This window comes from Alligator mississippiensis, chromosome 11 (assembly GCF_030867095.1).
Source record: "Alligator mississippiensis isolate rAllMis1 chromosome 11, rAllMis1, whole genome shotgun sequence".
NCBI classification, from domain to species: domain Eukaryota; kingdom Metazoa; phylum Chordata; order Crocodylia; family Alligatoridae; genus Alligator; species Alligator mississippiensis.
Window position 1 is genome coordinate 19839088 of NC_081834.1, and position 14815 is coordinate 19853902.

General features: G+C 45.2%; 2 protein-coding genes across 7 annotated transcripts in view; one reads left to right on the forward strand and one right to left on the reverse strand.

The window, feature by feature from the left end:
• Positions 1 to 6738, reverse strand: part of GALK2 (galactokinase 2) — an 89709-nt gene extending 82971 nt beyond the window's left edge. The window contains exon 1 of one of the 3 annotated variants that reach the window (XM_059714650.1): positions 6564 to 6738. In XM_059714650.1, coding sequence (XP_059570633.1) covers positions 6564 to 6616 — 53 coding nt within the window. In that variant the 5' untranslated portion in view covers positions 6617 to 6738. Of the gene's footprint in view, positions 1 to 620; positions 5344 to 6563 lie in introns of those variants that run through there. The other 2 variants (XM_006278158.4, XM_014605983.3) reach the window with 2 other exon arrangements.
• A 3007-nt stretch (positions 6739 to 9745) lies between these two features.
• The window catches only part of COPS2 (COP9 signalosome subunit 2), a 34713-nt gene continuing 29643 nt past the window's right edge, over positions 9746 to 14815 (forward strand). For 2 of the 4 annotated variants that reach the window (XM_006278162.4, XM_006278163.4), the window contains exon 1: positions 9746 to 9851. In XM_006278162.4, the coding sequence (XP_006278224.1) occupies positions 9798 to 9851 (54 nt within the window). In that variant the 5' untranslated portion in view covers positions 9746 to 9797. Of the gene's footprint in view, positions 9852 to 10107; positions 10190 to 11974; positions 12201 to 14815 lie in introns of those variants that run through there. The other 2 variants (XM_019477820.2, XM_059714651.1) reach the window with 2 other exon arrangements.

The window sequence follows — 14815 nt, forward strand, 5'->3', positions numbered from 1 at the left end:
CTGAAAACAAAGCCAGGAGACTAGGCCTACATTTTCAAAAGTGATTAGCACTTTAGATATGCAACTTAAAAAAGCAAAGGGGGCCTGATTTTTCCCAGTGTAGCTGCTCTAGGCTTCTAAGAGCACAATACATCTCATATGTATCAGTCAAACAATGAAGCATCCAAAACTAGTAGCCATTTCTGAAAATGTAGGGTTTTCTCTGCCAGCTAATTTAAAAAGAAGGTGTGTTGGCATAAAAAGAAGGTGTGTTGGCATACAGAAGATTGGATAAATGGAAAAAATAAAAAGAAAAGGTGACAAAACACAGATTTGGAGTAAATAATACTTTGCAGTTCTGTAACACTTACATTGCAAATTAACTTAATCAAATACTACATTTCCAAAACTAAATGCTATTCTTTCCATATGAGTGGGGTCCTAAATAGATGCTACTACTCTTCTATGCTAAACAAAAATGTGTATTTTAATTAGGGATAAGGAATGGAGTCAAATTGTTTTTTGCATTTTCACTTCTATCAGTTTCTGTTTCTGTATTTATATAACACATGTACAAATACACGCATACAGAAATCCAAAAGTACCATTTTAGCAGGGATCCATCTGAGCCCCGCACTTACCAGCGCAACGACTGCCGGCGTGCTCCACAGGCAGCATACTCCCGCTCGGCCCCAAGAAAAGCGGCGAATCCGTGGGCTAATAGCACGCTCTTCCTTGATGGGACAGACAGCTAGCAGGCAGTGTGCTCTCCACAGACCTATTTCCCAGGCCAGAATGAGAGCCAGAAGCTGGGCTCCACAGGGACCCGGGCTCCACGGAGGCCTGGGACTCCAGGCCCAACCTGGAACTTCCTGCATAAGGCCCCACCGGCCTCAGAAAGGGGGGACCACTGGCACAGGCATTGGCCCACATCACATCCCACCCCCAGCAGAGCCAAGGACCCACGCTTGAAGACCAGCTCGATGATGGCTCTTCCTGCAGAACCCTGACCATCATTCAGTCACTGGAGGTCAGGTACCTTTAGGGGCTCTATGGGGTCTCATGATACCTGTGGCCCCAGGCTACCTGAAGGGCTTGGCTCGAGACAAGATTGGGCTCATAACAGGAGATGAACTCATAAGATTGTGAGAAATTCTAGCTTCCTTCCCCTGTTTGCAAACAAGTGAGGCCCAACCCAAGAGCATCACACCACAGACAATAAGTGAGTCACTGGCAAGTAAAAAGAGGTGAAGCCATTATTTTGGTGCAGCACTAGGGGCTATAATTCCCTGATATAATAGTCACTTCTGAAAAACTTTCAGTTAGTTACACACCAAACCATTAACTTTTTAATAAAAACAAGTATATTAGGTAGTTTGTAAGTTTTGTACCACTGTCCTGATATATATTTTTGAAGATATTTGTAAATCAACAATTCTCTGATCATAAACTACTTATGAGTTCCACAAGTTATATGCAGGTAAAAAGGATTTTCCTTCAATTATTTACATAATGTCTTTAAATGCTGCTGTTCATATACTAAGAGAAAGATAAACAGAAATACTAATTTACTTTTTATAATTAATTCTTTTTTATGTTTCTGTAATGTCTCTTCTTCTTCTCCCCTCTGAGCAATCTATCACTTTCTAAAAATGGAAGCCCTTCATAGGTCATCCATTTGTGAACACCTGTTCATTATATTTTATATTATTCTCATAATTTAACACAGTATTGCAAGTGAAGATGCATTTTTAAGGAATTATATTTTCCATTCTATTTTCTCTACCATTTCTCACATATCCTAAGGGTTAGTTTGTTTTTTACATACCCCCCCTTGCATTTTTAACATAGGCTTTCAGTGAGCCCAAATATTTGTCCTGAGTAGTTAATTTAGAACACAGCAATGGGCATTCAGTTTAAGTTATTTCTTCCAATATGTATTTTTGTATTTGTCAACACCAAATTTAATATGCAGTCTTGCTTCATGGTCACTAAGGTTTACTATCTCTCTCAGTTTTTACATATACTTCTCTATCTTTTATGTACCATCATTCACAAATTTTGCCATCTCAGTGTGGAGCCCATTTTGCATCACAAACGTGACAATACCTCCTAAAAATATCCCACTGTCCTTGCAGTCCTGTTAAGATGCTTGCATGCCTTATGTGTCAATATCCAGAATGCTTTGATGTAAAAGCCATTTGTACATAGTTGCTGATATTTAAAGTCTGAGAACAAATAAAGCCATCTTTTAGCCATATTTGTAGAAGCATTGGATTCTTTTTAAAGTCTTATTTGTGAGCAAGACTGATGATCATCTACTTATAGACTACGGCCAACATTCTGAAAGATGAGTGCTTAAATGTAGGCACTGATTCAGCTCTGATTGTCAGAGACACTGGGCAAACTCAACTCCCATTTTCTTTACACATCCAAGTTTAAAAATGTTGATCTGGACCTGTGAATGAGAATCAAGTGAAATGCAGTCAAGGTTCTTTGAGTAGATGCCCATGGTGGGCGGCGACTCCCTCCTGAGAGGCACGGAGGGGCCTATCTGTCAACCAGATCCCATGGCATGGGATGAATGCTGCCTCCCCAGAGCCAGGATCTGGGACATGGCGAGGATTCCCGACCTCATCCAGCTCTCCAATTACTACCCCATGGTCCTCGTCCATTGGGCACGAATGATGCGGCTAGGAGTAGTCCAGACCGCATCATGAGTGACCACAGAGCTCTGGGGGCCAGGCTTAGGAAGTCGGGGGCACAGGTGGTCTTCTCATCCATGCTTCCGGTTAGCAGTCGCCATCAGCATCAGGACGCCTGCATCAGGGAAGTCAACCTGTGGCTCCAGAGTTGGTGCCATCATGTGGGTTTTAGCTTCTACAACCACTATCCGCACTTCCATACGAGAGTTATCCTGGGACAAAATGGTCTTCATCTCTGTTCTAAAGGTAAGAGTCTGTTCTCTTACAGGTTGGCTGATCTCCTCAGAAGGGCTTTAAACTAGGTGCATCAGGGGACAGGGAAGCAGAGGATGAGGAGAACCTAGGATCAGCAAGCCATGAGCAATGCACTGGATCAGTCCAGGTAAGCACTAAAGTAAGCACTAAGGGGCTCAATAAACATCAGGACAGGGGGGTACCACACCCATCACGGGGCTTAAATGACTCTACACTAATGCTGGAAGCATGAGGAACAAGCAGAAGGAACTTGCACTCCTGCTTGCAAGCAACAACTTCAACCTGGTTGGACTAACTGAAACCTGGTGAGACCCTACTCACAATTGGGCAGTAGGCATTGAGGGTTACAGGTTGTACAGATGGAATAAAGTGGGGGGTAAAGGGGAGGGTTGTTGCTGTCTATGTTAAGGAACAATATACACCCTCTATAATCAAGATGGGATCAGAGGAGGGCCAAACCGAGGTACTATGGGTCAGGATACAGGGAGTCAGGGGGAAAGGGACTTGGTAGTGGGGGTCTACTATAGACCGCCACACCAGGAGAATGAGCTAGACCTGGAATTCTCCAGACAGCTCTCAGAGCCCTACGGTCGAGAGATATGGAAGTCATGGGTGACCTAAACCACCCTGACATCTGCTGGGAGGAGCAGTCTGCCAAATCTAACCACTCACGTAGGTTCTTAACCTGCATACAGGACCTCCACCTAATGCAGGAGGTATACAATCCCACTAGGGACTTGGTGTTAGCTACAGGAGATGACCTGGTGGGGAATCTGCAGGTACAAGGTAACCTAGGGAATAGTGACCATTGATTGATTGAATTCACTATCCGGCAAAGGTTGGGTAAACTAACCAGCAGGGCTGAAGTGCTAGACTTCAAAAAAAGCTAACTTCAGTGTGCTCAGGAGATTAGTTAGTGAGGCGTTAAAGCTCGAGAGCATTGGCAAAATGGGGATCCAGGAAGGGTGGTTGTTCCTCAAGGGAGCGATCCTACAGGCACAGGAGACAATCTCATTGCACATAAAAGGAGCCAAAGGGGCCAAGACGCTCTCTTGGCTGAACAAGGAAGTCCAGGAAAGCCTAAGGGCAAAGAGGGAGGTATACAGGCTGTGAAAACAGGGGGGAACTACCAAGGAAGAGTATACCTCCCTGGCTCACACTTGCAGGGAATCATTTAGGAAGGCCAAAGCAGGATTAGAGTTTAGGATGACGACAAAAATTAAGGACAACAAAAAGTCCTTCTTCAGGTATATAGGGAGCAAAAGGAAGGCACAGGATAGCATAGGACCCCTACAGGACAAACTAGGGCAATTGGTGACAGAGAGGGGGGACAAAGTTGAGCTCTTCAATGAGTTCTTTGCATCTGTATTCCTAGACACAGACCAAGACAAATCTCCCAATTGGATCATAGATAGACACAGGAGGGACACCAGCCCACCAACTGTTAGCACAGACTTAGTGAAAGGGCACTTAGACAGGCTGGATGTATTCAAGTCAGCGGACCCGGATGAACTTCATCGAGGGGTGCTGAAGGAATTGACCAGTGTCATAGCACAGCCACTGGCATGGCTGTTCGAACACTCAGGGTGCTCCAGTCAGGTCTCAGAGGACTGGAAAAGGACCAATGTGGTCCCTATTTTCAAGAAGGGGAGGAGGGAGGAACCAGGAAACTATAGGCCGGTTAGGCTCACCTCTATCCTTGGGAAAACTCTGAAAAAAATCATTAAGGATAACATTTGTGGGAGCCCAGCAGGGAAAATAATGCTGAAAGGAAATCGGCACAGATTCATTGCAGGTAGATCCTGCCTGACTAACCTTGTTTCTTTTTATGACCAGGTCACAAAATGCTTAGACGCAGGAATCGAGGTACATGTTACCTACCTAAACTTTAAAAAGGCCTTTGATACGGTATCACATTCCGTTCTCATAAATAAACTGACAGGCTGTGATGTAGATGATTACATGGTCAGGTGGGGGGCAAATTGGCTTAGGGGTCGCACCCAGAGTGGTGGTGGACAGGTTGTTATCAACCTGGAAAGATGTGCGCAGTGGAGTCCTGCAAGTCTCCATTTTTGGATCAGTGCTATTCAATGTCTTCATCAGTGACTTGGACGAGGGTGTGGAGAGCACCCCATCCAAGTTCACAGATGATACCAAATTATGGGGCAAAGTTAGCACACCAGAGGGTAGGGAACAGATCCAGGTGGATCTGGACAAGTTGGAACAATGGGCAGAACAAAACAGGATGCAATTCAACAAAGCCAAGTGCAAAGTGCTGCACCTGGGCAAACAGAACCACCAGCACACTTACAGGCTGGGGGATGACCTTCTCAGCAGCACAGCAGTGGAAAGGGATCTTGGAGTCATAGTTGACTCCAAGATGAACATGAGTCATCAACGTGACCAAGTGATCAACAAGGCTAACCACACTTTATCATGCATTAGCAGATGCATCATGAACAGGTCCAGGGAGCTGATGCTTCCCCTCTATGCGGCACTGGTCAGGCCGCAGTTGGAGTACTGCGTCCAGTTTTGGGCGCCGCACTTCAAGAGGGATGTAGAGAATCTCGAGAGGGTCCAGAGGCAGCCACTCATATGCTCAGAGGCCTGCATGCAAGGCCCTATGAGGAAACTGAGGGACCTAGATCTCTTCAGCCTTTGCAAAAGACAGCTAGGAGGTGATCTTGTGGCTGCCTATAAATTCATCAGGGGAGGGCAGTAGGGAATAGGGCACCCCCTGGAGTTACTAGGAACAATGGCCACAAATTGACAGAGAGCAGATTTAAGTTGGACATTAGAAAGGACTTCTTCACAGTCAGGGTTGCCAGAACCTGGAACGGGCTCCCAGGCAGGTGGTGCTCTCCCCTCCCCTGGGGGTCTTCAAGAGGAGACTGAACAAGCTGGCTGAGGTCGTCTGACCCCAGTGCTCTTTCCTGCCAGGGGCAGGGGGTCAGACTCAATGACCTACTGAGCTCCCTTTCGAATGTAACATCTATGAATCTGTGAATCTTTTATTAGACCAACCAAATCATTGGAAGAAAGTTCTCAGCAAGCTTTCGGGTGCCGTCGCCCTTCTTCAGGCGTAGGAAGTCTGCTATTCTGAGAACTTTTTTCCAACAACTCAGTTGGTCTAATAAAGGACATCACATCTACTCAGAGAACCTGGCCTGCCTATGTCCTTAGACCAACACGGCTACAACCAGCACCCCTGTGCAAAACAGCGTAATTTGAGGGGGAGGATAGGATGTGCAGTCGTCAGACGCACTTGTCTGGGTGCCAAGGCGGGTGCAGCAGTGAACAGGAATCGTTCAGCCCTTCTTCTGCCACACAACCAGGCACAATTTGCTCAGTAACACGGTCTGCCAGGGAAGGGCCCTGCATTCCCTGGCACGGACCTGTCCCTCCCCTTCATCCGGAGGTGATGTGGCCTAATTTCCACTCCTTTAGATTGCCTTTGCGATGTGCACGGTGCCAGGCAGGGGCGGGGCAGAGAAGCCTGCAGCTGGAGGGGCTGAGGGGCCCAGCCCCACGTGCCGGAGGGCCACAGGGGGGCGGGCCGGGGCCGGGGCCGGGCTGCGAGGGGCCGCGGGCTGGACAAGCAGCCCCGCGACGGGCCGCACCCACCTGGGCTGCTGCGCCAGCGGGACGCGGAGGGTGGCGGGCGCGCCTGAAGCCATCCTGGGCCCCCGGGGACGGGGCTGCTGCAGCAGGCCCCGGGACGGCGATCACGGGACACAGCAGCCTTCCTTCCGGGCTCCGCCGAGCTGACACCAGCCCCAGCCCGGCCTCCCCCACCCGCGCCGGCCGCCTGCCTGCCCGCCTGCGGGAGCCCGCGCTGTCCCGGCTGCGGTCGGGGCCACACCTGCCCGCCCCGTGCCGTGCCGTGCCGTGCCGCGGCAGAAAGACGAGCTCATCTGAACACCTGCCCCAGCGGGCTGCCCTCGGTCGAGCTGCCAGGAAAGGAGCCTCTCCCAGGGAAGGAGGCCTGGCACAGGCCGGCGTGCCTGAAAACTAATTGCCCCCTTTATAGCAGAGCGGCAGGACTGAATTAAGTCTCCTTAGCCCAGTGGTTCTCAACCTAGTAGGGCGCCGCTAGACTCGAGGCACCTTTCCCAACACGCCCACTCGTGGTTTCCACTTGATTGTTGACTCTCCAGAAATAATAAAACTATTATTGCATTACAAAGAGTTCACCACGACTGCACGGGGACACAACGCTTGTAACACTCTGGATTCCCATTTGAAATCTCTGGGTTTCTCTTGTGAATTGTTTTTGCCCAATGCGGCAACCTTGAAAGGTTCTCAGTTCACCCCGGGGTCCTGTTGAGCATCACAGCCTCGGCACGGGGGCAAGGACAGGTGTTGACTCCAGATCCCTTCTGTACAATAAGCGCGTACGTAATGAAAGTACAGAGCAAACTAGCAATGGAAGCCAAATGTCTGTCCTGAAGGAGTTAGGGTTTTAATCTACGTATTTGTGTTGTTTATTAATTGTGAGGGTTTTGCATCTTTCCACCTTTATAGCTCCCATGTATTGATCAGAATGGGGACCATAAATGAGAGCCTTTCAGTTTTGCTTGGATTTACCAAAAGAGTAAGTGAATTACAAAGTTGTGCTGTATGCTGCAGGATATTTAAAATGTCAGCCTCGAATTCTTGAGCACTGATAGTATATAAGTAAAGGAGCCACGATGGCCCAGAAATTATGAGAGGCAGGAATATTTTAGGGTGATATTTTTCACAGGACCAGCTGTATAATTGGAATAGAGTTAGACAAGCTTTCAAATGCAAGACAGTGACCTGATGAAAAATATCTTCCATTCAAAAGCTTTATAACGATCCTAAAACATTGATAGATAATTAGAAATGAACCCAACCATACATTCAATTCTAGAACAGGAACAAAGTCCTTGCGAACACCTCAAAAACAAGCAGGATGTACAAACTAAACAACATAAATAATTAAGAGACAGACAAACTAGCTGTAAACTTCAATTGATGTCACTGAGGCTTTTGTATAATCTGAGGGAGATCATACAAGTCCTTCCCACAGATTTTGTACACATGGAAATGCAACTACATCTGGTGTATTGATGGCCAGGAGCTGTAAATCATGCAAGGACGTGCATATGAAAGAAAATGGAGATTTTATGTGAAATATATATTATAAGCATATTAAACAATATTCCCTCTTCCCATTAGTATGCATTAGTACACATCTTGTTTTAAAGAACAGACCTTGTTTCCTTTCTGATTTTCTTTGTACTACATTCAGCCAACACATTGCCATATATTTCAGAAGTAATCATCCAGAAGAGCATACAGTGCGGTACAAATCTCTGCCATTGTATAATTTTGTACCACAGACTGTGGAACAAGTTTTGAATTTCCCTTCTCTTCCTTGTGATTGAAATAAAGAGGAAAACGGGCTCAAAAAAAGTGGTTGCTCCTACTGCCTGGTGCCAGTAGGGAAGCAGCTCCTGTTCTGCAACTACCCTTGCCTATTGAGAGCTAGAGGGTGTTCTGTGTATTCACTGGGGCCAACGTGCACACCTTTGATGTAAGTTTCTAATTGCATTTTCAAGTGGGGGCACATTTTGTGGAGTGGAACAAGTGGAAGAAATCAAAAGGAGACCTAATGATTTTGTTGCTGTCAGGATTCCTCTGCCCCACCACTTTTAAACCTGCAGTTAAGGTTGGCTTTAAGGTGCACTACACCCAACATGAAGGGACCGATCTGTTGTGTTGTACATGTGTTGCGAGAGCTTTGAGAAGGATTCTTTGGCAGGGAAGGCACTGCCTAAATATATATATCACCTCTACCATGAGTCCTGAACTACGCAGGCTAATATATAAATGCCTTTTATATATTAATATAATATATATATTATACTCATAGTCCTGAACTACAGTCAGGTGTGTGTGTGTGTGTATATATATATACATATATATATATGAGACATTTATATATTAACCTGTGTAGTTCAGGACGATACGTTTTTTATCAGACTGACTAGATTTTTGCACAAAACGAAGTATCTTGAATGGTGTAGCTCATGCATTTGGTGGAGTTTTTTTTTTCTATGTGCACATGCCCAGAAAAATTTAGCTGGTGCAGAAATGCCCCCAACTACCCACATGCCACAAGGGTTGTTTGGAAGAGCCCAGTTTTCTTGCTTTCGAGACAACTCATCTACTAAGCGTGTTGTGAGTAGGGTGGCCATGCTCGAGGGCAGTCCGTACTCTGTCCTTTATTGGTACGGAACCCGACTATTTTCAAAAGGAAAATAGAGAACATAAAGGTGTAGGGTTTTGTATTGAAAGAGGACAGACTGTCCTCTAGGATGGCCACCCTAGTTGTGGGGTGTTTAATTTTTGCAGGAATAGTCTTTGCTTAGATTAGCAGAGCGGGATGCACTCGAGGCCTATAAAAGTGTGTCGGAAGAGGGCAGAGGCTAATTCATCAGCTAAGGTGCGCGGGGCTCTGTGACTTCTCTGGGGCCTGAGAGCCCCGGGCCTCTGCTGCTGCATGCGGGGAGAGCGCGGAGCCTGGCGTCTGGCACACGAGGAGCGGCTCCGCCGCCCCGAGCTGCACCGCCTCGCTGCGGCGTTGTGGGCGCAGGGGAAAGCGGCTGGCCGAGCCGTAGGCCGGTTGCTAAGGGCCCGGTTGCTAGGACAGGCGGCGGCGCGGCGCGGTGCACCCCCGATTGGGCTCCGGGCCGGGCAGGGCGGCGGGACGCGGGTTCCGGGCCGCGCTCAGTCACCGTCGGGCAGAAGCCGCGGCGCATTGTGGGAGAAAGGGCCGGCTCCGCTCCGTGCTCCCGCCCCCGCCCCTCCCCCCGCCGTCCTCCGGCCAAGATGTCTGACATGGAGGATGATTTCATGTGCGATGATGAGGAGGACTACGACCTGGTAAGGGCTGCGGCCCGCGGGCCTCGGCGGGGCCGGGAGCGGGGGGGAGGGCGCTCTGCGGCGGGGCCGCGTCTCCTCCAGCCCCGCTCGGGCGCCGCCTCCGGGGGAGCAGGGGCAGGACGAGCTCCCTCCAGGGGCCCGGGCGGGGGAGGCCGATGGTGGGGGGCGCTGCTTTCGGACCGGGCCTCGCCCGTGTCTGTGTCCCCTGCCCCCTGCTCCCCGCAGCCGTGGGCACTTGGCTAGGCCCCGCGAGCCCCCTGCAGGCCCGGCCGGTCTGGGCCCTGGGTCTGCCAGCCTAGGGCACGGAGAGGGGCCAGGTGCCTGCCCCAAGTGAAGCGGTGAGTTCCCCGGGGAGGCCTGGCGGGGCTCGGGGGCAGCCTGAGGGAGGCTGAAGAAGAGTGGAGGAGGACAAGGCTTTGGGGGCGGGAGATGAGCCGCCGACTGCTTGGCCATGCACCCGACCGACCAGTCCTGCCTGTGTTTGGGACATTGGCATTTTGCTTTAATAGGGGCTTGCAGGGTGTTATTTATTTTATTGTATTTATTTTTGTTTGGTGATTTCCCCCCCCCCCCCCCCCCCCCCCCGCCCTTCTGCATTGAGAGCATGCACAGTGCAAACATTTTTTATTTATGAACAGAACTGGATTGATCCAGAAAGACCTTGGGTTTAATTTGGCTTCATATTGATCTTTCTCAGATCTGTTAAAAGCAGACTCCTCTTATGAGGAGTAGGAGGATCTTAGGAGGGAGATCTGGTAAACTGTCATTTGCTGGGACCAAAACTATGGTCACTGTATTGTCAAATTAGTCTTAATCCCATGTATTTGTTGTTTCTGCTTTTCTAAGACTGAGCTGATTTATGAATACAAAGCTTTGCTTTTTTTAAAGAGTTCGGTATTTTGTATTCTGCAGGTCTTTGTGACATGTTTGTCTTAGTGTAAACTAAGTCTGTATTTTCAAACTGTTAAAAATAAACCCTTCAATTTCTTTGTTTTCCAGAATAATTTCTTTATTTAGAGTAAAAATTTTAAAAGCTTGCCATCTTTTACTTATAATAACTTCTGATCAGTTTTTATCATGAGCTGCCAGATGTGCATAGTTTACACTATAAGATCTAGCAAAAGTTGTCTGGTTTTTTGTCCAACTTTTTGTTGGGATAAAGTGCTTGTCTGACCTGTTATCAGCCACATGCGTAATGTGTCGGTGTTTCAAGTTTTAACCTTCTATGAAATTGAGCACACAGAATTTCAGGAACAAGTCTTTTTCTTTATTGTTTTTTGTTTAGCATTGCTGAAGCAGTTTGATTTCCAATTTTAATTCATATACTTAAATACCAAAAGAACTATTGTGACCAGTTTGTTCCATCACCAGCTTTCAGTCATTTTCACAAGCAGTTTTATCCTAACAGATGTCCTGTTTTTAGGCGTTTTGTTTTTCCATGTTGCACTACAAATAGAGTACTAAACACGTTTGTTTTTGCAAAGACAGATATACAGCCTGAGCTTTGAGAGGTTAAAAAATATGTTGGAAAGTCATTCTTCAGTGTTAAAATACCAAGGCCTAAATTTAGACCCTAATATGTGTCAGTGCAACTCCACTGGGTGCAAGTGAATTTTACCTTCTTAAATCAACTATGAGCTATTCATTGCCTATGTACTAAGAGAAATAAGTGCTGTTTCTTGTTCTATAGGAAATATAGTCTTCATCATAGGAAAAAAATCCTGAAATTTTCTCTTATGGTTGATTGCAATTATCAACAACTAAAACTTTTTTAAAGGAACACTTTCAGCATCACATCAGTTGAATGTCTATTCCTTGCCAGACCTTTCCATGCATCAAAAATTCATGTAAACTAGATACAGTCATAAACCGCTGTGGGTTGCATTTGTGTATTCATAATCCTTACGAAGACTGTAATAAACACTTTACCTTATGGATTATAATTTCTCAAAAGAAAACAGAAAGGTATTTAAATGCAATTTGGGCTCACACCATGTGAATTAAAGAGTTTAAGTATGTATATACAGTATACCAGCCAAAATAATTTTTAGTTCCCTTGGATTGACCATCATGAAATAGGTCCTGCTACATTAGAATAATGTTTTAAAATGTGTTTGTTCCAGCCTGTTTCTTCAGTAGTCAGCAAAACTATTTTGGAAACTAGTAAAGTGAACTTTGACTGAAGATGAAACCTCATTCTCTTCTCATGTGCCTGTAAATCAAGAGAAAGTGTTGCAGTAAAAGCCAGCTGATATCAGAGGAGAAGCCCACCCATAGTTCCTGAGCTCAGGTTAAAGACAACTGATGAAGGATGTCTTAAAATGGGAACAGAAGATTGAGATAAATGAGGTACTAGAAGTAAATGCAAACTAAATCCTGGTGTATAGTTTGGAAGGAACAGAAAGAGAAACAAATTGCAACAGTAGTCAGCCAGTAGTGAATTAAGTGGATAGTCAGTCTAAAACAGAGAGCAAAGGGAGCCTAGCTTGTTTCAGACATTCCAAGAGAATTGATGCCTTCACAATAACAGTAACGTTTACACACACAAAAAGGGAAGTGGGGAGTTTTAATAGATTTTTTTTTTTTTTTTAAGTGGAACAGTTCCCTTCCCATTTAACATGTTTTTGACCTACTGGTCAAATGAATTGTGTATCTTCTAAAATCTGTGCACTTTTCCAGGTTCGCCATCTTGGATTTTTTATCAAGATGGCAACAACATTATGGTAGTCATGATTTTGTGGTAAACAGCTAAGGAGTTGCCATTTTGTAATATCACAGAAACATAATTTGATATTCCTGCTGATCTTTCTATTGATTTAATAGTCCAACATTGGTATGTAATTGTCCTTTGTAATCCATAATTACGTCTACTCCAGAGCCTTATCTACAAATAATTTCATTTCTATTTCAGGAAGGATGGATCCAGATTTGGAATTTACTGATAACATGCAGTGACAGCTTTGGTTATAATATGGATTATTCCACTTTATGCCTCAGTATCTATGATGAAGGTTACTGGTCATTATGAAAAGCATTACATTTTAAGTTCTCCCATAGCTTTGCTTGGTGCTGTTTGAAAGTAACTGGTGATCTCAGTCTCCTTCCTATGGTTCCAGCACAGAGGAAATAATCACAACCAGGCTCCATGTTTGGAGTCTCAGGAGAAAGGCTATGTTTAGAACAGAGTTTGAGCCTAAACTGGTTTTTGTCCTGGGGTGATCCTTCCAGCCATAACAACATTGCATTGGCAGTAGTTGTAATGCATTACTTTTTAAAAATGAATACAGAATGCTGTAGATAGCTATTCTTATTTAGGTACCTTTATTGTGATCTAAAATTCAATTAAAAAAATTGGTAAGGATGCATCATAGTCGAGTCTATTTGCTTGGCAATTTGACTATATTGCATTCAAGACATTTTCTGTAAGTCATTTTTTTTAATTTGGTGATAGATATAGTAAAGATAAGGGAGACTCTATCAGTGGGAAACAAATACAGTATCTTATGTTCTTTGCCTATTTCTAGGAGTCCATGTTATATGGTGGACCTACAACACTGTTTCTTGACACTCAAATTTTGCAACAGCTGCTTGCTATAGATTTGAGATTAATTGGTACATTGTCCTTGAAATCGTGCAATGTTTGAATCTCAGTTGAAATGAAAAATTGGACTTCTGTAGATTGATAACAGATTTCAGATGCCTTTATGAAAATGGCCATGCTATTTGATTTAAATATGATTATATTCAGGAAGTTTCAGAGTAGTACCTGGTCTTATAAAGCAGCCTTTTGCTGCTTCCTACCTCCTATCATCATTATGAAAGCATCTGGAATTTTATGGTTAGTCATATATGGGTACCTAACATGTTATAAACCTTTTTGGTGTTTTTTTTTAAATTTTTTGTAGGCCTTAAATCAATGGTTTCAAAAGCCTGCGTACAGAGCATACTAAATTCAGTTCTCATTCACACCGTAGCATATTGTTTTGTGCTTGCATCACACACTGCTGAATATCTTTAATTGTGTGGTGTGTCTAACTGTTCTTGAGGCCTGATATTCACTATCTATAGTTTACCACATGTAATACACACAAATACATTTTCCTCGGTTCTGTAGAAAAGTTCAGTTTTGGAGGGAAATCTTTACCCATTGCTATCATTAGACATCCTTCATGCTCCCATTCTCTCATCTAAGCCTTTTACCATTGATTTAGTGAGGCGGTCTTACCTTTTTTTTGCACTATGGAGTATATGTTTAAACTTGTGTCTTGAAATGGAAAAGTGGTTTTCACTAAAATCAATAGAAACATGAAAACATTGAGTTATGGGATAAACTGTTGAAAGAAATGACTGCTGTTTGTACTTGAAAAGAAAGGGGAAATGCATCTAGACATGGAATTTTGCGACTTGAACAGGGATAGCGAGCTTTACACTGAAATCATATCTCATAAATGCCGAAGATATGGTCCAGGGGGGCTGGATCTGGCCTGTGGAGCCATGGGTCTCGGACTGGCCCTGCACGCAGCACACATTATCCTCTACCCCATGTGCTGTGTGGAGAGCTGGTCCAGGATGCATCCTGCATGCAGCACCTGCACCAGACTAGCTCTGCATGCTGGATCCAGAACACAGGGCCAGTCTGTGTGCCCAGTCTGGCCTGCAGACCAGCCTTGCACTGCTCACCCAGCCTGCCAGGTTGAATGAGTTTGATACCCTTGATATATTGACTTTAAAATAAACTGATGTAATTCTTTGAAGAATCATATTGACATTTAATCAGTTCAGAAACTGAATTTGAAGTAGTTTGGATACTGCTCATGCTCTTCACCTGACTAATGGCTTTTGTTTTCTAATCACAGTTTTCAGTGTTTTGTAAATCATTTCTCTCCTTTTCATATATGTGTAAGGCCCACACAGAGAGGGAGAACAGTGAGAGTGTGACATAAAGGCACATACTAATTTCCCAG